Here is a 24,738-nt window from a genome sequence, read left to right as displayed (position 1 = left end):
ACCATTGCAATTAGATGTCACCTGCTGACACTTAACATAGTAATAAACAACAAGACATGTTCCATAAAGTCAAAAAAGGACCACCTCTAACTCAGTAAACCTGTCACACTAATATATTGCAAAAATTGTTCAGAACGATGCAATACACAAGAAAAAAATGCCACACTTTGAGACCTTCTAGGACCAACCATGCTGTGCTCCTGTCCTCATGTACTATGTTGAGCTTTTAACTCATCAGCACAAATAAGGAGTAGGAAGAAAGCACCTGTCATTTAGCACATATTCTTTTTTCAGTCAGTCAGTCAGTCATTATCCAACCTGCAATACCCTAACACAGGATCACGGGGTCTGCTGGAGCCAATCCCAGCCAACACAGGGCGCAAGGCAGGAACAAATCCCGGGCAGGGCGCCAGCCCACCGCAGTGTTTTTTCACCATTAATCCATCCATCCATCCATTGTCCAACCCGCTGAATCCGAACTCAGGGTCACGGGGGTCTGCTGGAGCCAATCCCAGCCAACACAGGGCACAAGGCAGGAACCAATCCTGGGCAGGGTGCCAACCCACCACAGGACACACACAAACACACCCGCACACCAAGCACACACTAGGGCCAGATATTCAAAATTCAAAATGTTTTGTAATTGAGGATCTATCAGTAAAAAAAAAAATTCTAAAAACTGCCAGCTCTGACATTTCATGAAGATGTCTGTAGTTGCCATTCAATGCATAGAAGGTGATTTTGCTTTCAACAGTCCTGTGGGATCATCCATTGCTTGTCCACTCCTTGAAAATCTGATGGATAAGGCAGCTCGGATTGTCTGTAACAAATGCTCTTTAAAAGGACAGCATGGACCCCTCAGCATTTCCTTCATATAAAATTAGCCGTGTATTGCAAAGTCAACGCTCCACAGCAAATGTCTGACCAACTCCTTGCATCAATTTGACTTTTTTTTTTAGTGAGTCTCTGTAAAATGTAAAATTTATCCCAAGTCGTGTCAGTGACACTATATGATGTTATTTAGGCTTCTCACACATTGTAGGTGCAGTAGACGGCACTCGTGTGTGAATAACGGCAGCGCCAAGCTCACTAGAGGCTGCCTCTGTAAAATACGAATCCTTCGTAGCGTCACAGGACAGGGCAGGCCTTTTAAATGACACTGACGTGAATGCCATTAGGTGTTCTGACGAGGACATACTAATCAGCAGGAGTAACACTGGGGCTTCGCACCCGCAGCAGGAGCTGCAGCTCTCTTTTTGGCTGCAAAATGTGCAATATGTGTTCGTATATAAATATATATATTGTAAGCCACTAGGGGGCGTACTGCCACCCTAAGCCCCGGACACAGACAGGCAGGACACAGGTTCACTCAACACCCGTGTTTATTTACAGTTTAAAAGTGCACAAACCACCAACAGCACACCAATATACAGTCCAGTCCCTTCCTTGCCACCAGTGCATCCGCCTCCACTCCTTCTCAGGCTTTGTCTCCTTCCTCCCGACTCTGGCTTCTCCATGGCTCCTCTTATTCAGGTCCTGGGAGAGTTCCAGGTGGCTCATCACTATTACCTGGAATCACTCCCAGGTGCGCTGGAAGTCCTCTACAGGGCTCTGCAGCTCCCCCTGGTGGCCCGCACAGGACCTAACAGGGCTTCACCAAACTTCAGTTCCCGACAAGCCCTACAGGAATCCATGGTGCCACAGCCGCCCAGGAGAGTTGCCCTCTAGTGTCCCAGGGGAGGTATTGCCTCATCAATGCCCTTTCCCCTGGTCCTTCCGCCCTGCTGGCGTCCCGGCCAGGTAGTGGCCGTAGCTGTCCATCACAATATATATGTTTTCTAGTAATTCTGAAGCATGGTCTAGTATATATTCTAGCATTTAATTTCTACCAATTGTGCTTCATATTGTTCCAAATATTTTCTTGAAGTCTTTAAAGTTCACAAACTAGCACATTTACAATCAAACTTGATAATTAAAACAAACGTTTTTTTATGTTGAATAATTCCATTGCCATTTAAATACACAATGCACAAATTCTGAAGTAGTCTGGCGTTGGTCTGCTATAGATTGTCAAGTAGCCTTTCTCACTTTTGTCATAAACTTTGGAGAACCTTAGCATAAAGTCCAGACAACTGTATCCAAAAGCCCCAACAAGTGGAAGGATCCACTTAGAAGATTCTTTATAAATAAAGAAGTTTACTGCACAAAAATGCTCTTTTTAACAAAATCTCCAATGAACACAACAGGTGCAACAGTAGTTGCCTTAAATAGACAATCTAAAGGCAAACAAGTCCCAAAAACACAAATCCAGAAAGAAAGACCAAAAGCAGAGCATGAAGGTCAAAATCCAAGATATTCACAAAAGCACAAGAAATCACAATAATTCACCAAAAGCACCAAGTGCATTCAAATGAACCGCAAGGGACTGCTTGTCGTCTTAGCTTAGCTTTTATGGGGCTGAGGGGAGTCCCTTGATGATGATAAGCAGGTGGCCCCGCCTCTTGGGGACCCCCCTCAAAACACAGGGACATAGCAGCACAAGCAGAGACACAGACACTACAGTAAATAGTGCACAGAAAAGATGTAAAAACATGACACATAATAACTTGGAAACAATAACCACCTGTAAAAAACCATGACAGCTTTCTTAATAGCAGACACACTTCCATTTTGTGCAATTATAGATCAAGTATTATTTTTTGTTCAGCTGATAAAGACTGCTACTGTCTCTAGTGCATGTTCTTCTATTTTATGAAAATTAAATAATCTTTAACTTCTTTAACTTTTCCAAGCTTTTCCATAACACACTACATATCCCAACAGCTTCACACTTAAAGTCAAGAATAAGTAATCTGCAGATGTTGCACTCTCCTCTGTGCTTTTTGAACTTCAGAGCCGTTATGGAGGATAGGTTCTCAGGGCTGCTTAAATCTCACAAGTGTGTGCACAATCACAGATTGCCATCTTGAGTCAATGAGAAACACTTTGTCTTTATAGAACTCACTGAACCTGGAATGGTAAATGAGGCTTCTTTACACACGGCTTACGCAGCTAAGTCTCGATTTCTGCTTAGCCTGCTGGTAACCGTTGTCTGTTTGAAATGATGGCACTCCCAGATGGGCTTAAAGTGGAGAAGGACAAACAAATTGTAATTTCCTTTATTTTACTATTGGCACCTACTGCTTTTTTACTATTATTTTACTATTGGTCACCTCTTTTCAGTCAGTGGGTAACTGATGTTATAAATTATTTGAAATTTGGAAATAATCAAATTCTTACTTAGAGGATCTGTTCAAAACTGTTCAAAAATATGGCAGGATCTAATCAATAACATTTTAGCATAAACATTTATATTGGGGAGAAGGACTTCTTTCCCTCTTTACTACTTTCAAAGTTTTATTCTGGCTTTTGGCCTTCTTCTCTTTCTCATGGGTGAGGTGTGAATTGAATTTAGTTTTGTCAAATTTGACTTGATTGTATGGAACATTACCTGCTTTTAGTAAATTCAATAAGATAATAAAAAAAGGAAATGATGACACATCCAAACGAATGAATAAATAATAACAGCAACAAAGAACTGCTGTAGTTTTTAGGGGCCATCAGAAAGGGTGGACAGTAAACTAACTAAAGGTCAAAATCTGGAGATCAAGAGTACCAAATAACAGAAAGCAGAATTCACAGACAATGGAGTGAACACCAAGCCGAACCCTGATGATTTGTTTTCAAAGTGGTGCTCCCTTGTTATTACCCCAAGCTCGCACACTTGCTCATGCAAGCAGACATCTTACTTATCAAGCCGTCCTTCGTCTGAAGGCACACGCATCGCAGACCTAACAACAATGCAGCATCACAGCAACCAGGTACAACAAATGGCGTCACTCAGGAAATCTAGACATGAAAAATGTTAGCAGTGCACATGAACAAAGAAGTGCACATAATGTAGACATTAGGAAAACAAAGAATAAAAATAATAATTTAAAAAAACACAATAGTTAATCTGCGGTGGGCTGGCACCCTGCCCGGGGTTTGTTCTTGCCTTGCGCCCTGTGCTGGCTGGGAATGGCTCCAGCAGACCCCCGTGACCCTGTGTTAGGATATAGCGGGTTGGACAATGTCTGACTGACTGACAATAGTTAATGAGTCCCTGACACTAATATGATTACTAGTACTAACAACCTAATTAACATAAGTGCTTTCATAGAGCATAAGCACTATGAAATTGTATTTGACTTCTGATACAGATTTTAAATTTGCTGTTTATAGGTATACACACGAATACTTTCTAGTTTGTGTTATTCTTTAAATATTTTAGTGTTTAAATTATGTAAACAGAACTGAGCTTACTAATTCGAAAATAAGATGAAAAGAGTGAACAAGTTAGTTATAGGCAAAGCTAAATGTGAGTAGTTCCGCCTGAAGAAACATTAATGACTTATAGCAAATCTGGAAGAGCTTGAGAAGCGCCCAATAAAATATTTCGATTAGACAGATAATCTTATTTCTCCCAAGGTGGAAATTCAGATGGATACAGCAGCTGAAACATAAAAACAAAGAGACAGACTCACTTGACATATAATTCAATCAATCAATAAATAAATGTTACTATGCAGAAATTGAAAAATGAACTTAAAGATTGTCACCATTTAGTATGGGATGTCAGGGAGGAGAATTGTATTGCCTCATAGCAGCGGGCAGATGGGACCCCCAGAGGCGTTTCTTTGTACACTGTGGTGGAATGAGCCTGTGGCTAAAAGTGTTCCAGGAGGGGATTTTTTATGATGGCATTTAATTTTGCCACCGTCCTCTTTTCCACAACAGCTTCCAGTGTGCCCAGAGTTCACCCCATGATGGCGCAGGCTTTCCTTATAAGTTGCTTAAGGCACTGTGTGTCTTTTGAACTCAAATTGCTTCTGCAGCACAGAACCACACACTGGCTACAATGAACTGGTAGAACAAAAATGGATTTGTAGAGGCCAACCCAATGCAAAGAACAAACATAATGGAGACTTATGAAAGGTTAGGGAAGAAGGTAATATGTCCTCTGAAAGACAAATTGTAGATGTTGGTTTATCAGTTTCCTGTAGGGAGAGTCTGGATTAAAGGAGTGGGAGCAGATCTTATGAAATCAAGGAGTGGTAGACCAAAATTACACAACAGTGGGAAAAACAGCTTAGCAAAAAGAAACTCAAGTTAGCTTGGGGGTCTGTCAAATGGAGGCAGACTGCAGGCGCAACAGAGAACATAATGAACTGAAAGGAGAAAGGAGAATGATGGAAGAGAACAAACAGAAGGTCCTTTCATCTCACCCTTACAGTTTCCCCAGGTGAGTTTAATTCAACACAGGATACCAGGCAGTCTGAGCCTAACCCAGCATCATTGGGTGTAAGGCAGGAATGAGCAGGGCACCCTTACTGATAAGCCACCACCATGTTACAGCCATTTCTTTTATCTTTGTACAGTGCAGTCAAGTCGTCAGACATCAAGTTGTGACATGAATGTGACACTGCTTGATGCAAAGCTCTGGTGTGGTGTGCCTCTACACTGCAGTGCACTACTGATTGTTTCTGGGAGTTCTCACTTGATTTACTTTAATTTTGAAGTTCTGTTGAAATTTTCTACTTTATGAGAATATACTTTGCCACAGTTGGAGATGAGTTAGGTGGTCACTGTAACCTGGACTATGGAGTGAAGCCACTCTATGTCTGATAGGTTTTTTTTTTTTTGCTTTTAATAGGATAATCGTTTACCTTGTGAAAATTCACGTGGTGTACACTCTTAGATAATTACGGGCCAAAGAACATGTAACTCTGTTTATTCTTTAGGGTCCAAAATACATTTACTTTTTTTCCCCATGTTTGTTCACCAACCCTTGCCACACATTGCACCCTGGTGGAGAGTCACATATACTTGTAAGTTCAAATAAATATTTCCAATTATTAATTTTTTTTAAATATTTGTCATAAATTATTTTATTTTAGAAACATGCAAACAGTAATTGTTTGATAAGGCTGTTTCATAATGAGCACCACTCCAAAATAATTTTGGTGTACAAGGTCTAGTCCTACACATATTATATGCTTATTTTTAATAAAAATGTGCTTACTTAAATTCTGTTTATTTTGGGTTTAGATTAAAACTTCATCCTAAAACATTTTGCCTACTTGCCCCTGGAAAAATGTGCCAAAAATTTTGCTTTTTTTCCAATAAGAAACAATGTTATGTTTAACAGAAACATGTAAATGTCCAAAACATCAATGTAAATACAGCAGGAAAGGTATGCCTTGTGTCCACTGCCGTACTGATAGAAATGTACTACACAACTATTTGTGTGACATGTTTGAAACTGTCACCAATGCACAGCCTGATGTTGCAATCGGGACATTAGAAGTGTGTTTCTTTATACTCTTTTCTTATATTTTTTTGCTGCTTGCACATGAGAAGGTAGAATCTACAGTAAGTCCCTGATCTGCATGAATGATGTGCCTCTTGTGTTATTGTAGGCTTAGTGACTTCCACAGTTTCCCTGACTCAAACATTGACAGTTGCTGCATCATGAACAGTACTTTAACTAATGTCTTTCCTGTCCTTCCACTTAAACACAATCTTTTTGCCTTTCTGCCACTCATCTGCTTGCTCACACTGAAGCATCAATCAACTGAATTCACTCAGTATATCACATATCTCCAAGTTACACAGTGCCGCATGCATCAGTTTCACTATCCGTGTCAATGTTTGATGACCAAATCACATTGTCACCGCTATCGCTTAATTCAACTAATAGTTCAGTTTTAGTTAGTTCTAAAGTTGGATTTACAGCTCTTCATTTACTTAGTTAGTGATTTTTGGTTGAAGGCTCTGCACTACTCTGTGACAGTGTGGGTTGGCTCCATGCTACTGGGTCCTTCTGGGAGCCTCTTGAACACGCTACTGCCAATAACATAACCAAGGGATGAGCCTAGCAAATAAGGACACACATGCAGCAGCAAGGGGTTGGTGTGAAACTGATTCAGTGTTTTTATTAAAAAAATTCATCAAAACAAACAGGTATCTAAAACGGTGCAGCGCAAATGTTCTATAAACAAATAATACATAATAACTGTGGTGGTTAAAACCAAGTCACATAAATAATTCTTTAAATCTGGGCTTAAAACACAGGCATGTATCCAACATTTAAAAATGCAGTCCCCGGTGTAATCCTTTAAAATTGACGTCTTCTCTGCTTACCTCTGCTGCGTAGCCTTGCAACAGAGGAGACACCCAACCAACAGGCGCAACCATCCAACTGTTGCTACAGGTCCAGGTCCCTGCTGTCTCATGGCTCCCAGCAGGGCACCCAATCCAGACCTCAGCTTGCGAAGGCTCGGGGTCCTGTGGCCATTTGTATCCCAGACAGGGCTCCCCTTTCCAGCCTCCAGGACTACCATTGCGTTCTTGGACTTATGCAGCGAGTTCCACTGGCAGGTTACTCCTGCTCTATGGCCTCTAAGCTGGAACTGCCTTCTCCAGTCCCTGAGCATCATTCACGTGCTCCTCAAGGGACTCTCCTTTTGGCTACCTGCCTGCCTTTTCTCTCTCTGTCTTGCTCGTTTGCTGGCACACCAGCTCTCCCATATTTTTACCTTCTTTCCCATCATTTAACCTCCGAGTCCTCTTTCTGTTGATTGTCTTTCATTTTTTCCCCATTCTGTCTCGTGTAGGCTCCTTTATTCTATGCTGCCTAATTGGGTGCAGGTGCAAGGAGCCGCTCCCTCTGTGGCATCACTGTGGTGCCTGACTGAGCTGCCTGTCTCCACATGTGTATGCAGCACAGCCTGCCAGTTCCCCAATTAACCATGGCACTCACGCACTCATGTACACCTGCACATTCATTTATTTATTTACAATTGGACACTGATTTCCAAGCTCCTGACCCGCTATACCACACACTCATGAATATTCATGAGTTACCATAAAGTGGCAGAACACAGGCAGGAATATTCACAATATTTTTGCAGCATGATATGAGAGCTAACCACATGCGTCATGGAAATAATAGTGTAGCGCACCTAGGTGTGAACTTGAGGGAGACAAGCTTCGCAGGTGGTCGAGACCTTTCTGAGGAGGACAGGACTACCTGGAGAAGCTAGCATGAAAGCAGCTTCGCAATCACTATGTTGCAGACACAGCACTTAGAGCACTTCAGATGCATCTCCATGCTGCTGGAGTCCATCTGCCCTGGATGTGTGGTCACAGAATTGGTGGATAGTGGGAATATGAGTTGCCTCTGAGGCAAAGAGGGGTGGGCAAAGGGTCAAAGCAGCTGGGTCATGCCACCAAAGTACTCACTAAGTGCTGTGTCTGAGAACGCTGATCTTGGAGCTGCTTTTTTACTGGCTTCTCTGGTAGTCCCGCTCCTTCAGACAGTTAAGCACATGTAAAATATAATGTGTTTGTGCTTAGTACAATAGTGGTGTGCCTTGGGATGTTTTTGGTTATAAAACGTTTGTCACCACAGAACAAAAAGGTTGGGAAATACTGCATGAGATCACAGCAGAATACTGAGTGTTTTTCAGGCTTAACACTGTACTGTACATGCAAACAAAACAGGTTAACCCGAGTACCACTCAGGTTTAATCATTTTTACATAGAATTCCCAGCTGAGAGACTCTCGAGATTAATATCAAGGAGGTTAACAAAGATATCTTCTTAATAAACAGGGCACTATCTCTTGTAAAGATTAAAAATATTAAATAAGTCACTCAAATTTTGATTCCTTTTATGAGTGCATATACTTTCCAGGAAAATAAATTTTCAAATCAGGATCAAAGACAATTGGAGCGTACACTGGTATCATCAGGATTAAGATAGGAATCAACTCCAGACAGGATACATGACTTCAGAGCTGTCAACTAACCTGACATGACATGCAGGGACAAACTAGAGCAGCCAGGAAAAGAAAAAAAAAAACAAAAAAACACAGACTGAGAATTTTGGAGCACTAATCAGCAGCACTACAGCTCTATAATGTTGTTCATGTTAAAATATATCATTGTTGTAAAATATGTACTACAGTATATATATATATATTCATTGCATTCGTGGTCTGTGTCACAATCTGATTGTATGGGTGGTTACCTACCAGGTAACGCTTGTGGTTGGTCAGCAAGTCAGCTAACATCTGCCACGACAGACTACGAATGCAATGAATGTAATTACCCCGATCTACATGCTGTCAAATGAATGAACCACACGCCGTGGCGCAACGTTAGAGGCTTCGCCGTTGACGTCCGAGGTTCAATTCCCCGAGAGGGGGGGTGCAGTGAGTGTGTATGCCTGATGAGCCCAGAATTAGGGCGAAACACGTGTCGCGTACTCTTTGCATTAATTGACAGTAAACTATTTCAACCATATATATTATATATAATTGAATAAGAAGGCTCAGAAAAGAATTGAGGATGTATATGGATTCAATTTCTGATAAAGAGAGAGAGCGAGAAAGAGAGAAAGTGAGAGAAAGAAAAAAAGAGTAGATAAGTATTGCTGTGTGTTATTGTGCGCCTGTCATGTTCATTTGGTACTGTGGGAAACACTTAGGGGAAGTGTTTCACACCAATAAATCCTCTTGTTGATTTAATTTTTTGGTATTTGGTATTTTATATTTGTCTCTGAGCCTTTGTGCCGGGTGTTTGGAGAGCTGGAGTGACACTATATATATATATATTAGGCATGGCCACACTATATATATATATATATATATATATATTAGGCATGGGAAAGTTAACGTGTTAATTTTGCAATTAATGTGGCCTGTTAACCACGTTAAAAAATACTGTTGCATTCATCCAGGACCAGCAGCGAGGCAAGCGCCTCAGGCAGTCCTTTGGTCAGGGTGGCATTTTCATGTAATTTCTTTAACATTACGAAACAATAACACAAAAGAGTTAACTGTATACCTAAAGAATTACAAACATTTCCAGTGCCATATTTATCTGTAACACCTTTAAAAATTTAATGAAATAAAATTTTCATTTAAAGGTTTAAAATTTCATATTATGTGGCTCATGATATACCACATGTCAATATATAGCACTAGTGTTTGTTCTCTTGATTTATACATACTGACATAAGTGCGGGGGAGAGGAGGAGTGGGACGAAGGGGAGTGGGGAAGAGGAGTTCACCGCAGTCCTGGTAGAATAGAGAAAAGTTGCAAAGGTAAAAATTACTCTCTTTTTTTTTTCATGTCATGATTCAATGTCATATCACATAAGTGCTAAATAAGTTATCTTTGAGTGGAACTAAAACTAAAATAAGTAACTCTGTATTTAACTCGCTGTTCTGCCAGGTAGCTTGCAGTGTTGACTGTCCTAATATGATGACAAAATTCTAAGAAACAGAAGTGTAATGACTATCCCTACCCAAGATTCAAGTTTGCAGTGTCTTGGCTAATTTATACAAATAACACAACATAACCATCCAAGTAATGCATGGTTTCAGTTGTTAAGCAAAGTAGCAGTTATGGAGATCTTTTTTAGCATGCCAGAAGCAAAGGTGTTGGCAGAGTAGTGTTTACCAGCCATTTTCCTGTGGTGGCACACTTTCTGTAACCCAAAAAATCCCAAGGCACACCACAATTCTACCAACCAAAAAAGCATTAAATCTCATAGATGTACTAAACTGTCCGAGGGGGCCAGGACGGAGATGGCAAAAAAAAGGTGCCTCCTAGATTGCTGTTCGCAGACACAGCACTTAGTGAGGACTTCAGATGCATTTCCCAGCTGCATTGTCCCTTTGCCCATTCATACAGATGGTCCTCTCTCTGCCTCACTCCACTGACCTGGAGTCAGAGTTAACTTGTATGCCCATTGTCTGCGAGAGTTAACGGTGAATACACACCTAGGCAGATGGACCCCCAACAAGTCTCCTGGCTGCTAAAGTGCTGCCTAAGTGGTGCATCTGGTGCTGCTTTTATGTCGGTTTCTTCAGGTATTCCCGTCCTCCTCAGACAGGTCTCGACCACAGGTCTTGTCAGGTCAGAACCCAGGGGCACTATACTGTCATTTCCACGGCCCAACAGTTGAAAAATGCTTGTGTAGAGTATAACTAACTAGTCATTGATGGTGATGAACAATTGAGGATAGTACTTGCAGAGTTTTAACACAAGTTTTAATGTATGCCCATTTAAAAGATCCTTATTCTTTCAATTAAATGTCTTCAGCAGTGCATTCAAAATCAATAGTCATTTCATTCATTTAATTTTTACTTTGACATGTCTGAGTCTCATATGTTATGCCAATTTGATAATTAATACATTGGTCTCCTTTCTTATTGTCTTCTTTTCAGCTTACCAAGGAGGAAGGCATTCAAATTCAGGTTATACTTACTCAAGTATCATTTTGTTAAAAAGTCAGGTTTAACGTCCAGTTTAAATTATGTCATTCATTTTTTAATACCTTTGTGTTGATTCTATATTAATTTTGCGATTCAATCTATATTTAATTCATGATTTATGTATTCATTTTTGAAATACATGTTTTGATGTTAGATGCAATTAATCTCGATTAATTACATACATTTTAAAATTACGAAATTAATTTGTTAATTGTTTTTAATCAATTCCCAGCTTTAATTTATATTAAATTTCCTAGTATAGTTTTTGGTGAAGTTTTTACGTGAATTGAGTTTGTGATGCACTTTTTGCATATACAGGTCAAACCCTGGTATAGCAAATACTGAAGTAACAAAATTTACCGAATAATGAAAAAAAATATGGTAATTTAAAAAAGTTAAACTTTTTTTTTTTTTTTTTTTTTGTTATAGATCGAGTTTTAACAGTTCAAAACTCAGGTGTCAAACAAAACACACAGTGATCTTTTGTACTGCCAGTGAGGTGATGTCATACCTGCCAGCTTTAGAATTGGGGCCGCATACTCCAACAACATAATGGTATCCGTTAATGAAAATAAAAACCAACAACAACAAAAAAACAATGGTAGAATTCAAAAGTTGAAATATAATAAACAAGAAAATTTACATACAAGGAAAATCCAAGTAAAATCAATATTCATTGGAGTATTATTATGGAAAATCTAATAAACAACTTGGATAAATATGAATGGGTACTAACTCAGAAAAACTCAGATTGCTGCTTTGGCACACCAGCATTAATGGACCCGACAATTCATCTGATTTGGTGTCAAAAGCTAAATTAAGAGGTTAATTTATGCAGAGCTCAGCCTAAATGGGTCTCCACTTCTCCAGAGCTTTAAAAAAGTGCTGTCCTCTCCTGGGAAGCAGCTGCCTGTCCATGTTCAGTTTACAGCTTATAAAACAAGAACACACAATGAATTTCCAAAAAAAAAAATAAACTGGAAATGTAGACAGGCAGTTGTTAAATAAAAATGATGTCTGCTGTCTGCAGTCATGGGGGCTTACTCTAGTGACTAAGACTAAGAAAGGGAATGTTCAAGAGCAAAGGGGCAAAACATCTGTTTAAATTTATTCAAAGATGTGCAAATATATCCAAACAAAATGTAAGTATTATAGCCACTTTCTCAAATGTATTTAATCCATTTCAGGTTCAATGCGGATCAGGGCAAGTCTGGATAAAAGATAGGAAACTCTCTGGACATGGTAGCAGTCATCTGCAAGGCACGCATACACTTTAGTCGGGTCTATTTAGTGCCATAAACAACCCTACCTGCACATCTTTGGGGATGTAGGAGGAAAACTGGAGCACCCAGAAGACATTCTTTACAAACACTGGGGAAACATGCAGACTTTACCCAGACAAGGACCAGGAGTAGTGTCTGAACCAAGGATCCTGAAAACAAGAGGCATGCAGCCACATTAATAACTAAGCCACTGTGCCACCTCAAAAGAGAACACATGTATTACAGGGAATTAAAATATTTATTGTAATTATGCAATAAGGGTACAAATTTATAGAGTAAACTAGTATCTCTTCTATTTAGGTTCCTCTCAGTGGTTTGACAATTGGTCTTCAGTGGAAATCATTTCCTGTCTTTATTCCACATGGGAATTGCCAACTAATTGTGGAAGCCCCAGATTGATGAATGATGCACACCACTATTATTTGAATGACACTGCATGTGCTTGTCATGCATCCACTTTGGCTATGCACATACTGAAATCATTAAATGAATATTTACAATAATAGTAAATGATACACGCCTTTTTCTGCACTAAATGACAAAAATCCATTCATTTATTATATTTCTTCTTTTTATCATCACATTATTTCAAGTGTCTATACAGTACAAGCATACAAGTAGGGACTTCATAATCTGACTGAATAAAATAGAGATCATTAGTTGCAAAAACTAGTGTATATCTTCTCACTTCACAATTCAGATATGTTGATTTACCATTTTGCTGCCCTACAGTGGCCCCGTCCACTCATCTGTGGATCGTACTTACTTGTCCAGCATGGTCTCCTGCGCTGCGGCAGTATCTGCATGTTTCTTCCTAGAACAAACAAGAAAGATGATGTTGCATTTAATTTGGATTCCTTAACTACTTATCCATACTTAAATTGTTCTCCTGGATTTAATTCCATCCATACAAATTGTCATAAAACAAACAGGCTGGATAACAAAAGGATCATGAAACCATAAGGAAACCAACCTTTGTTGCCAGGCTATGAAGAATTAAGGTGACACAACCAGTCGGTGAGATGCTAAGTTTGCTTGACTATCAATGGTGTCATACCTAAGTTATTTAAGCTATGCTTAAACTATTCAAGTTTTTGTAATGAGTGCCCACTGCAGTAAAAGAAACACAACATGCTGAGCAGATGAACAGAAAGAAGTACTGTATTTTAGACAATACGCCATCAAACTTCTATATTTGTATTATATATGCGTTACTTTATATCAAAATGAGCTCAGTCCAGTCAGCTTTGTAATGCGAACTGCATTGTTTTAGGGATAAAGAGGATTTGTGTAATTAGGCCAGGCACATTAGAATGAGGTAAAATTTGCACCATCATGTTTGGCTACAAGCTGAGATGTTTATCTGTGCAAATGTTTGCACTTCCAGCCAGATAGTATATTGCAGGTATTAGTTATGGTCACTGTAACCTGAATCCTGACATAAAACAGACAGAATTTCACAATTACTTAAAGTACACATTTACTTTAAGGTTGACTTAACTGAGGAGATGACATATACAGTAGGTAAAAATAAACACTATTGTATTAAGACACTCCTGTATGGATGCACCTGTGCTGGTCACAGTTCAGCTGCCCAGTTGGCACAAGGAATATGTGATATACAAGAGAAAATCCAAGCAAAATGACAACTTTTATTGGCTAACTAAAAAGATTACAATATGCAAGCTTTCAAGACAACTCGATATACAAGAAAAGCCTTTACTGTGTGGTTATGGAGAATTGCTACAGTGTACGGTTAACATTTCTTGATGAATGCTAATTGTTCAAGTCAGGGTCTGGTGTGCCTTTTCTATAAGCATAGAAGACTCTCACAGCACCACTACATCAGAACACAATATGATTCTTTCAGATGTGTGGACACCAACAGTCATCCACCATAACGAAACAGGAAAGGAAAAATCTGTGTGCCGATTTCAGGGAAAAACCTTTCAGAATCTAACTGAAAAATCCACCCTTCTCCTGCTAGCACATAATCCACCTGAAGATCAGCATGTTTGTGCCTGGCCAGTACATAGATGGGAGACCATCGTGGAAAAGCTTGGGTCGCTACTAGAAGAGGTGTTGGTGAGGCCAGCAGGGAGTGTTTACCCTGTGGTCTGTGTGTGGACTGCAAAGCCCCAGGGCAGTGATGAGGACACTTTGTGATACAAATTAGAGAAATCCTACGGATGAGACTTATAACCATGGTCCTGACTCGCCGTGGTCAGAAAAGATTCCTGGACATGAAAAGATCAGGGTGTTTCCCCAATGTCCTGGCTAAATTGCCCACCACTGCTTGGCTATTCTGGCACCCTAATCACCTCCTGCTCCTTACTGACTAATAGTCATGAGCAAACCCCACTGAAGTCACTTCACTTCAAGTTCAGTGAAATCATGGAGATGTTTGAGGACTCTGCTGAACTCAGTAGAGTGCATTGACGTTAACAGGAAAGGATAAACTGAACTCATTTTGAGTGGGTTATAATGGTGCAATGGTCTTTAAGTGTCCCTGATGGCTAAGGATACATCTGCTAAGTATGATGGGCCGATAATTGTGGCCAAAAATGTGACCTAAGCTGTGAGGCAGCAGTGCTAACCACTGCATCACTGTGGCCCCCTGAGATCAAATTAATAGAATGAAATATCAGAATAGCAAAATTTCTTGCACAGTTGCAGACAGGAAACATGAATTCACTAAGGCCACAAATTTGATATTAGGCACTCGCCTCTCTTAAATCGAAAAAGTTTGATTTTTTTTCTCTGACTTTTATGCTCATTCAATGCTGTTACTACCAAATAAGTAAAACACTAACATATGTTGATTCTTCACTCTTTCTTGTTTGCATCAAATGCACAGTAATCTAGGTAATATTATCAAAGGGGTGGGCTCACGTATTACACACAGGTGACATACAACTCCATACATAAGGACATCACCTTCAAGACACAAATATAATGACACATTTTCAGTCTCCTTCTGTGTTTTAATGTATTCCCAAATTTTCCACTAATTTTAACTTCCCACTAATAGGACCAGCATTATATGTTCAGGGGACTAATCCATCCAATGTTGGCTGCTAAAGGTCTGTGATGTAACACTGGTCTTGCAAAGCATCATGGGGCACTGGCAAAAAAAAGGGTAACTTAAGGAAGACACATGGTGAATTTCCAGGAAAACATTTGGCAAACGAGGTTGCCAGTGAACCCATCTTTAGTAAATTTCACCGATCAATACTACTGGATAACTATTGTTCTCACCCCTTCACCACCTAATAACCAATGTGGGATGAGCATACCGGCACAAAAATGGCTGTCGTTGCATCAGCCAGGTGGATGCAACACTTTGGTGGTGTATGAAGAGGCTCCCCATTGTCTACGCGAAGAGCTTTGAGTAGGTTAGAAAAGTGCTATATAAAAGTAATTAATTATTATTATTATTAAATATGTTGCATCAGTAATTACTTGTAATAAACCTACGTCTCTTCTAAGCACATAATGCACTTTCAGGCATTACAATTTTACATGTTGTTTTGAAAGCCAGCAGTCATTCTAGCTGAAATAATTTAAAATACATTTAATCATCTATTTTATAAAAAAAACTTTTTTCTGTATAGGCTTACAAAAACCAAAGAAATTATTATAGTAGCATGTTGGATACAAATTCGCTTTCTGGAAGTGTAATTTTTTATTTTATAACTTTTTCACTCAGGTTTTGAAGAGCTGTACAATATAATATTTTAGATAACTTTATTGTTTCCGAATTTCTCTTACTCACAATTCATCCTAATAAATAGAAGTTAGAAAGTAGAAGCCTAGGCAGTGCATCCTAAGAGATGTTATATTTCAAATTTGCATATTGCATTCTCCCAGTAGGGCGGCACGGTGGCGCAGTGGGTAGCACTGCTGCCTCGCAGTTGGGAGATCTGGGGACCTGGGTTCGATTCCCGGGTCCTCCCTGCGTGGAGTTTGCATGTTCTCCCTGTGTCTGCGTGGGTTTCCTCCTGGCGCTCCGGTTTCCTCCCACATTCCAAAGACATGCAGGTTAGGTGGATTGGTGATTCTAAATTGGCCCTAGTGTGTGCTTGGTGTGTGGGTGTGTTTGTGTGTGTCCTGCGGTGGGTTGGCACCCTGCCCAGGATTGTTTCCTGCCTTGTGCCCTGTGTTGGCTGGGATTGGCTCCAGCAGACCCCCGTGACCCTGTGTTCGGATTCAGCGGGTTGGAAAATGGATGGATGGATGGATTCTCCCAGTATGTGGACTGCAACACCCGGGGAAATAACTATTGATTTACTGTATGCAAACGTTAAAGACGCATACAGTGCCACCCCGCTGCCTGCGCTTGGGAAAGGAGATCATAACCTGGTTCTGCTTCAGCCTCACTACAAACCAAAAGTGAGAATCCTACCTGTAACCACACGATCATTCAGGAAGTGGACCCCGGAGGCTGAGAATGCTCTGAGACAATGTTTTGGAACTACAGACTGGGATATCCTGCAGGGATCACATAGTGAGAACATTGAGGAGGTTGTTGACTGCACTACTGACTACATCAACTTCTGTATGGACATTGTAGTTCCAGTAAGAACAGTACGCTGCTATGCTAACAACAAGCCATGGATTACAAGTGACATCAAGGGCTTTTTGAACCAGAAGAAAAGGGCCTTTAAAGACGGTGATCAGCATGAGCTCAAGCGCGTGCAGAAGGAACTCCGAGTCCAGCTCAGGGCGGCAAAAGAGCAGTACAGGAGAAAGCTGGAGCAGAAGTTGCAGAACAACAGCATGAAGGAAGTGTGGGATGGGATGAAGATCATCACTGGCTGCAGCTCAAAGCGGGGTACCACCATCGAGAGAGACGTGAAGAGAGCAAACCAAATGAACATCTTCTTTAACAGGTTTAACCACCCTAACCCACTCTCACCTCGGAGTACTGCACTCTCTACACATCCTTCTGCTGATACCAACATAGGAGAGAGTTTCCCCCAACCCACAATTACAACAGTGCAAGTGAGCAGAGAGCTGAGGAAACTTCGTGCCAGCAAAGCAGCAGGTCCAGATGGAGTATCGCCACGACTGCTAAAGGTCTGTGCATCAGAGCTGGGGGTCCTCTACAGCGCATCTTCAACCTGAGCCTGGAACAGGGGAAAGTCCCGAGGCTTTGGAAAACATCTTGCATCACCCCAGTCCCAAAGGTATCACGTCCTGGTGAGCTGAATGACTTCCGGCCTGTCGCTCTAACATCACATGTGATGAAGACCATGGAGCGGCTGCTGCTTCACCACCTGAGGCCACAGGTCCAACACGCCCTCGACCCTCTGCAGTTCGCATACCAGGAGAAGGTGGGAGCGGAAGATGCCATCATCTATATGCTACACCGATCCCTCTCCCACTTGGACAGAGGCAGTGGTGCTGTAAGAATTATGTTTCTAGACTTCTCTAGCACCTTCAACACCATCCAACCTCTGCTCCTTAGGGACAAGCTGACAGAGATGGGAATAGATTCATACCTGGTGGCATGGATCGTGGACTATCTTACAAACAGACCTCAGTATGTGCGTCTCGGGAATTGCAGATCTGACATTGTGGTCAGCAACACAGGAGCGCCGCAGGGGACTGTACTTTCTCCGGTCCTGTTCAGCCTATATACATCGGACTTCCAATATAACTCGGAGTCCTGCCACGTGCAAAAGTTTGCTGATGACACTGCTATCGTGGGCTGCATCAGGAGTGGGCAGGAGGAGGAGTATAGAAACCTCATCAAGGACTTTGTTAAATGGTGCGACTTAAACCTACAACTGAACACCAGCAAAACCAAGGAACTGGTGGTGGATTTTAGGAGACCCAGGCCCCTCATGGACCCCGTGATCATCAGAGGTGACTGTGTGCAGAGGGTGCAGACCTATAAATACCTGGGAGTGCAGCTGGATGATAAATTAGACTGGACTGCCAATACTGATTCTCTGTGCAAGAAAGGACAGAGCCGCCTGTACTTCCTTAGAAGACTGGCATCCTTCAACATCTGCAGTAAGATGCTGCAGATGTTCTATCAGATGGTTGTGGCGAGTGCCCTCTTCTATGCAGTGGTGTGCTGGGGAGGCAGCATTAAGAAGAAGGACGCCTCACGTCTGGACAAACTGGTGAGGAAGGCAGGCTCTATTGTTGGCATGGAGCTGGACGGTTTGACATCTGTAGCAGAGCAACGGGCACTCAAGAGGCTCCTATCAATTATGGAGAATCCACTACATCCATTAAACAATGTCATCTCCAGACAGAGGAGCAGTTTCAGCGACAGACTGCTGTCACTGTCCTGCTCCACTGACAGACTGAGAAGATCATTCCTCCCCCAAACTATGCGACTCTTCAATTCCACCAGAGGGGGTAAACGTTGAACATTATTCAAGTTATTGTCTGTTTTTTACCTGCATTTTTTATTACTCTTTAATTTAATATTTTTTGCTGCTGGAGTATGTGAATTTCCCCCTGGGATTAATAAAGTATCTATCTATCTATCTATCTATCTATCTATCTATCTATCTATCTATCTATCTATCTATCTATCTATCTATCTATCTATCTATCTATCTATCTATCTATCTATCTATCTATCTATCATTTTAATTCAGTGGTGCAAATCAAAGTGTGTTTGATATATTTAGTGGGTCTGCAGAGTGTAAAATACTATTCCATGTGCATCATTAATAGGAGGAGCCTAACCAGGTCATTGATTTGAAATTTTATATAAACTTAATAATATAGCAGCAATGTGATGAGTGGAGTGAAAGAGAATTTATGAATCATTTTAGTAATTGTTTATACCCATTATAGAAAGTGTTGCATTCAAATCATAAGATAGGTACATCTACAAAGAACGGAGTGCCTTAGTCTTTCAGTATGATCATCATGAGCACCATAAATGGTACATTATGTAAGATTAATATTTTGAAAAATACTCAGGCACATCAGGTAGATTATAACAAAAATAAATAAGAGAGACTTACATAAAATTATTCCCATTTACAGTATGAAAATGATGGGATCTGCTTTGTTGTAATACTGTTTTCAGTCATTCAAACTTATATATTAGTCACCCTGTTTCTCTTGGAATGTATTTCTTTATCAAATGCTTAAAATCTCAAAAACATCAAATTAAAATCACATTTCTAGTGCATCGGCTTTACCTGAGGTAATGGTGGTGTCACAACAGCAAGCTTGCAAAATACAGGTCAGTATAACCCCAGTGAGGTTAATGCAACATGTAACGATGGAGCATGTTTAAATAAAAATTAGAATTGCCAATATCTATGATAGATGGTCAGGATGACCAGAAAAATAAACTGAAAAAAAAAAACACAAGACACAGAGATGCGCATGCACAAGTGAGCAGGCAGAAGTGTATATAAACCCAGGCATCATGCAGCGAAATCACTTTTCTTCCACCATGAGAAGATTGGTGATAGCACTGACCATTGCCCTTGTGGGTAAGTAGAAGGGACAAGAGAAAGAAAAATGAGCCTCTTATAGTCATGACATGGTGTGTAAAAGGTGTGGGTAAAATATTTAGAATTTATTAAAAAGTGTCAATGTAAGTTGTGCGTGTTAAATGTGCATTGAGTATATCATTGCAGAGTGATGGATAATAGTGGAATTCATTTTCTTTTTAAATGGTTTCTATAGAATTAACAGTATGAAATGTATAAATTCTACATGGAGTATCACATTTAAATTAAAAATTAATCACTTAAACAACCAAAAGCAGCATGTTTTCTATTTCAGTATTTTTATATTGTGTACTTTGGGTAATATGCAGTGAATATTTTATTTGACCCTATATTTTCATTTTATTACAGCATGTCAGCAGATCAACCTTGGTGAGTTAAATCTATATATTCATATTTCTTCACCCACTTTATTTGGATCATTTGTACAATCTCTTCTGATCACATTCATTTCTAAAGTTTCTCCATTTTAGTATCAAATGCATTAAAGACCTTATTTGTTTTTAGATCCCCAGTTCAGTGAAAGTAAGACCTACATGTACAAATATGAGGCGCTTCTTTTGGCTGGGCTTCCGGAGAAAGGCTTAGCACGTGCCGGTCTGAAGATTACCAGCAAAGTACAGATCAGTGGGGTTGCTCAGAAAACATATCTCCTTAAGGTACTAGAGCAATAAGTATTGCACTATTCATATTTGTAAAACATACAAGCCACCGCACACTCTTTCTGAACTAGGCCTTTGTATCTGAGGACTCTGTTTATTTTATAAAGTGTCATGTACACCGTGCAGTACTGAATGCTATATACTAACAGGTGGGTGACTTACTATGTGTTGCTTTTTTCCACAATGCAGTGATCACCGCATATCTTGACCTTTCCAGCATCATGAGACACTCGCACACACACACACACACACACACACACACACACACACAGACTTCTACTAGGGATGTATTGGAATATGTAAATGGCATAAAAAATACTGGTCAATCTTTCTTCCAGAGTTATTGTTGAACAGCATACCAGTAGTCCTAAATATGCTGCTCTGTTTAGGTTAAGAACCACCGGGAAAACAATTAACACTTCTAGGGAATTATTTCTGGAATTAACTGTAATGTAGCTATTGTTAAGAAATGTAAATTAAATTAGCAGTTAAATGCCTGTTTGTGAGAATCATATCACCATTACAGACATGTTCCTGTGCCTTATCTAGGTACAATTAATCCAGCCTGTATCAGAGTCCGAGAAGAATCCGTATTACGTATATTACACACGCAAAAAACACATACTGTACTGTCTATCCATGAGTTTCATTACTACACTAAAAAGTTTACAGAATAATAATACTGCTTAGCCTTTCTCTTTCTAATTATGTTGCCTTTTTAAATACTCTCAAGGAATGAAAAAGTATTGCCACAGAGAATAATGTAAATGTACATATATTAGTAGTAGTAGTAGTAGTGCAGTTTTTGAACATTTTACACAAAAAACCGTCTTCTTTCACTGTTCTTAAAATGTAAAGTGAATCCACTTGTCGTACTGTTTCTCAGGTTGTTGATCCCCAAGTCTATGAGTACAATGGCATCTGGCCCAAGGATCAGTTTGCACCAACTGAAAAAGTTACCAGGCTATTGGCATCTCAACTCCAAAATCCCATCAAATTTGAATATAGCAATGGTCGTGTGGGAAACATCTATGCTCCTGAAGATGTATCAGAAACTGTGGTCAACATCCAAAGAGGAATTCTGAATTTGCTTCAATTGAACATCAAGAAGACACAAAATGTGTATGAGCTGCAGGAGGCAAGTCAGAACCAGGCTCTTAGCTCTTCATTTTACTTAAATTAAGGTAAACCTGCTGATGTGACGTGACCTCTGTCTATCCCCAGGCTGGAATTGGAGGCGTCTGCCAAACAAACTATTTGATTCAGGAGCAACAAAAGGGAAATCGTATCATTGTCACCAAAAGCAAGGATCTCAACAACTGTGAGGACAGAGTCAGGAAGGACATTGGCATGGCCTATGCTGAACATTGTGCCTACTGTCAACAGGTGGGATTTTTATTTTTTTTCTTTTAGAATGGCACATGCCTTTTTTCACACTAAACTTTGGCTGAGTTTAACAGTTCTTTATTTTCATGACTGACTAGAGAGGAAAGAACCTACGGGGTGTAGCTGCCTACAACTACGTCATGAAACCCACAGACTCAGGAGCACTGATCATTGAAGCTACTGCTCAGGAGGTCCATCAGTACACTCCATTCAATGAAGTTTTGGGTTCTGCTCAAGTGGAAGCTCGGTATGTTGGCCTAGGAAATAAATAAATCATTTTGATTTCAGGCAGTAGTTTTTAATTCACAAAACACTCTTCTTTTGGAATGTTGCTATGAAAGATGTATTATTGCTCATTGGGTCCACAGAGATAGCAAATCAGGTTAATATAAGACTAAAAGCATAGCTGGCTTGGTTATAAATGTGACATTACTACAAATGTTGTTGATGTTTACTTATAGTTAAAGTTTGTGAATCGATACTAGATTAAAACTATTAATCAAACAATTCATGAGCATTTTACAAGGCCTTAAAGTTGCATGGTATAGCATCTTTAGTTGGTAGGAATTTCACACTGTTGGCTGTGGGCAATGATTTTAAATAATGGACATCTTGAATGGTGTCATTTAATTCCCTGGCTATTTTAGATTAAGATGGATTTCTACAATTTGGCAATATAGTTTATTTGACATAGGTAAGTAAAGTTTTGCATGATAGATTACACTATATAAAGCACCTTTCTTAGGATAAGCACAATAAATAATTAACAAAAAGTTAATTAAAATGACAAAAACAATTAATTCTATGGCAAGAGGGTGATACAAGGTGCTTTGACTTTTGTCTTTTATATTACAAAGCATTTTCCACTGACTTATGGAAACAGAGAATTACACTTCTGCATAGTAAATCCTGGTCTTACCATTATCAATGTTGATTTTCTTTGGGTACTTCAGTTTCCTCTAAGTTCCCCAAGATATGCCAGTTAAGTTGATCGATGATTCTGAATTGTCCTGGAGTAAATGAGTATGCTGTGTGACATACTGGCTTCCCATCCACAGTTAACTCTCGGCAACAGAATAAGTAGGTCCCAACAGTGGATGAATGAATACAGAATTATCCTACATATGCCGTGAGAACAGAAAATGAAAGTTCAATAAGGGTACAAGTCCAATTTAGGAATGTTCAGACTTTTATAAATGATTAAATGTTAGTTGCTGTGATCTCTCTTGCAATAAATTTTTAGGTTCCTGGTAAATCTTATGGCATGTGTCTAATTGTATTTCTGTCAAATACTTGTTATGCAAAATGACAAAAAGTCGAATAAAACATATCCTCTTCCAGGCAAAATCTTGTATTTGTGGAACTCCGCAGTAGCCCAGTAAGGCCAGCTGATTCTGAATATCAGGATCGAGGATCTCTCCAGTATGAGTTTTCATCCGAAGTTCTTCAAACACCAATTCAGCTCACCAGGAACAAAAACCCTGAAACACAAGTGAGGCAACAATAAATCAGTTAATAGAATGTGTCCTAATCATAGTCTCTTCAGTTTGCTAATATTCCTCTGGTTTGTTTTTTTGCTACTGACAGATCACAGAGACCCTAACACATCTGGTTCAGCACAATCAGCAGCATGCCCATCCAGATGCTCCTGCCAAGTTCCTTCTGCTTACCCAGCTGTTACGCTCTGCCAACCATCAAAATATTGAGGCCATCTGGAAACAGTTTGAAAACAGAAAAGATTTCAGGTATGGCATGGTGGCTGTCCTTCTAAATGAGCTTCATGTAGCACATTGTTACCCGTTTTTTTTTTTTTTATCAACTTGTGCTCTCCACCCGTAGGCGCTGGGTCTTAGATGCCATTCCTGCTGTTGGGACTGCTTATGCTCTGAGGTTCATCAAGGAAAAGATTCAGGAAAATGCCATCACTGAAATGGAAGCTGCTCAGGCTCTGATCACCGCCTTGCACCTAACAAAAGCAGATCATGAGACCATGCCTTTTGCACAAGTAAGTTTGTTGCTACCAGAAAACCATCTACTATCACCTAGATTCTAAACCTTGAAAAACCAAAAAGCTCACGGAATTCTATGCATCTTGTTTCAGGCTCTTGCTAACTCTCGCCATATTCAGCAGTCACCAGTCCTCCGTAAAATCACAATGCTTGGCTACGGTTCTATGGTTTACAAATTCTGCTCTTTGCATCAAAGCTGTTCCGATAATGTCTTACAGGTGGGTCCTTTAAAATAAAAAAAATGCTACAATGATGAAATCTAGAAATTTCCGGAGAAAGTCTCACCATCAGTTTTATTCACAGCCCCTTCATGACTTCGCTGCTGACGCTGCCAGCAAAGCCCACCAGGAAGATATTGTTCTTGCTCTGAAAGCTTTGGGCAATGCAGGCCAACCAGCCAGCCTGAAGCGCATTCAGAAGTTCCTACCTGGGTTTTCCTCTGGTGCTTCACACATGCCAGTCAAGGTGCAAGTGGATGCAGTGATGGCTCTGAGAAACATCGCCAAGAGAGAACCCAAGAAGGTAGTGCCAAAGTAA

The 24,738-nt window shown here is 40.1% G+C and overlaps 1 protein-coding gene across 1 annotated transcript in view; it reads left to right on the top strand.

Annotated features, from left to right (window-relative positions):
- The window catches only part of LOC114658398 (uncharacterized), a 75,831-nt gene that overhangs the window by 35,737 nt on the left and 15,356 nt on the right, over nucleotides 1-24,738 (top strand). Inside the window, exons 36-46 of the mRNA XM_051932446.1 lie at nucleotides 19,980-20,126; nucleotides 20,496-20,516; nucleotides 20,652-20,803; nucleotides 21,693-21,944; nucleotides 22,031-22,192; nucleotides 22,291-22,439; nucleotides 23,534-23,684; nucleotides 23,780-23,937; nucleotides 24,032-24,197; nucleotides 24,294-24,419; nucleotides 24,505-24,723. Of these exons, the coding sequence (XP_051788406.1) occupies nucleotides 19,980-20,126; nucleotides 20,496-20,516; nucleotides 20,652-20,803; nucleotides 21,693-21,944; nucleotides 22,031-22,192; nucleotides 22,291-22,439; nucleotides 23,534-23,684; nucleotides 23,780-23,937; nucleotides 24,032-24,197; nucleotides 24,294-24,419; nucleotides 24,505-24,723 (1,703 nt within the window). The remainder of the gene's footprint in view (nucleotides 1-19,979; nucleotides 20,127-20,495; nucleotides 20,517-20,651; nucleotides 20,804-21,692; nucleotides 21,945-22,030; nucleotides 22,193-22,290; nucleotides 22,440-23,533; nucleotides 23,685-23,779; nucleotides 23,938-24,031; nucleotides 24,198-24,293; nucleotides 24,420-24,504; nucleotides 24,724-24,738) is intronic.

The sequence above is a fragment of the Erpetoichthys calabaricus genome, chromosome 10 (genome assembly GCF_900747795.2).
Source record: "Erpetoichthys calabaricus chromosome 10, fErpCal1.3, whole genome shotgun sequence".
Classification (NCBI taxonomy): Eukaryota; Metazoa; Chordata; class Cladistia; order Polypteriformes; family Polypteridae; genus Erpetoichthys; species Erpetoichthys calabaricus.
The sequence above is the reverse complement of the archived record's forward strand: the minus strand, read 5'-3'. Positions and strand labels throughout refer to the sequence as shown.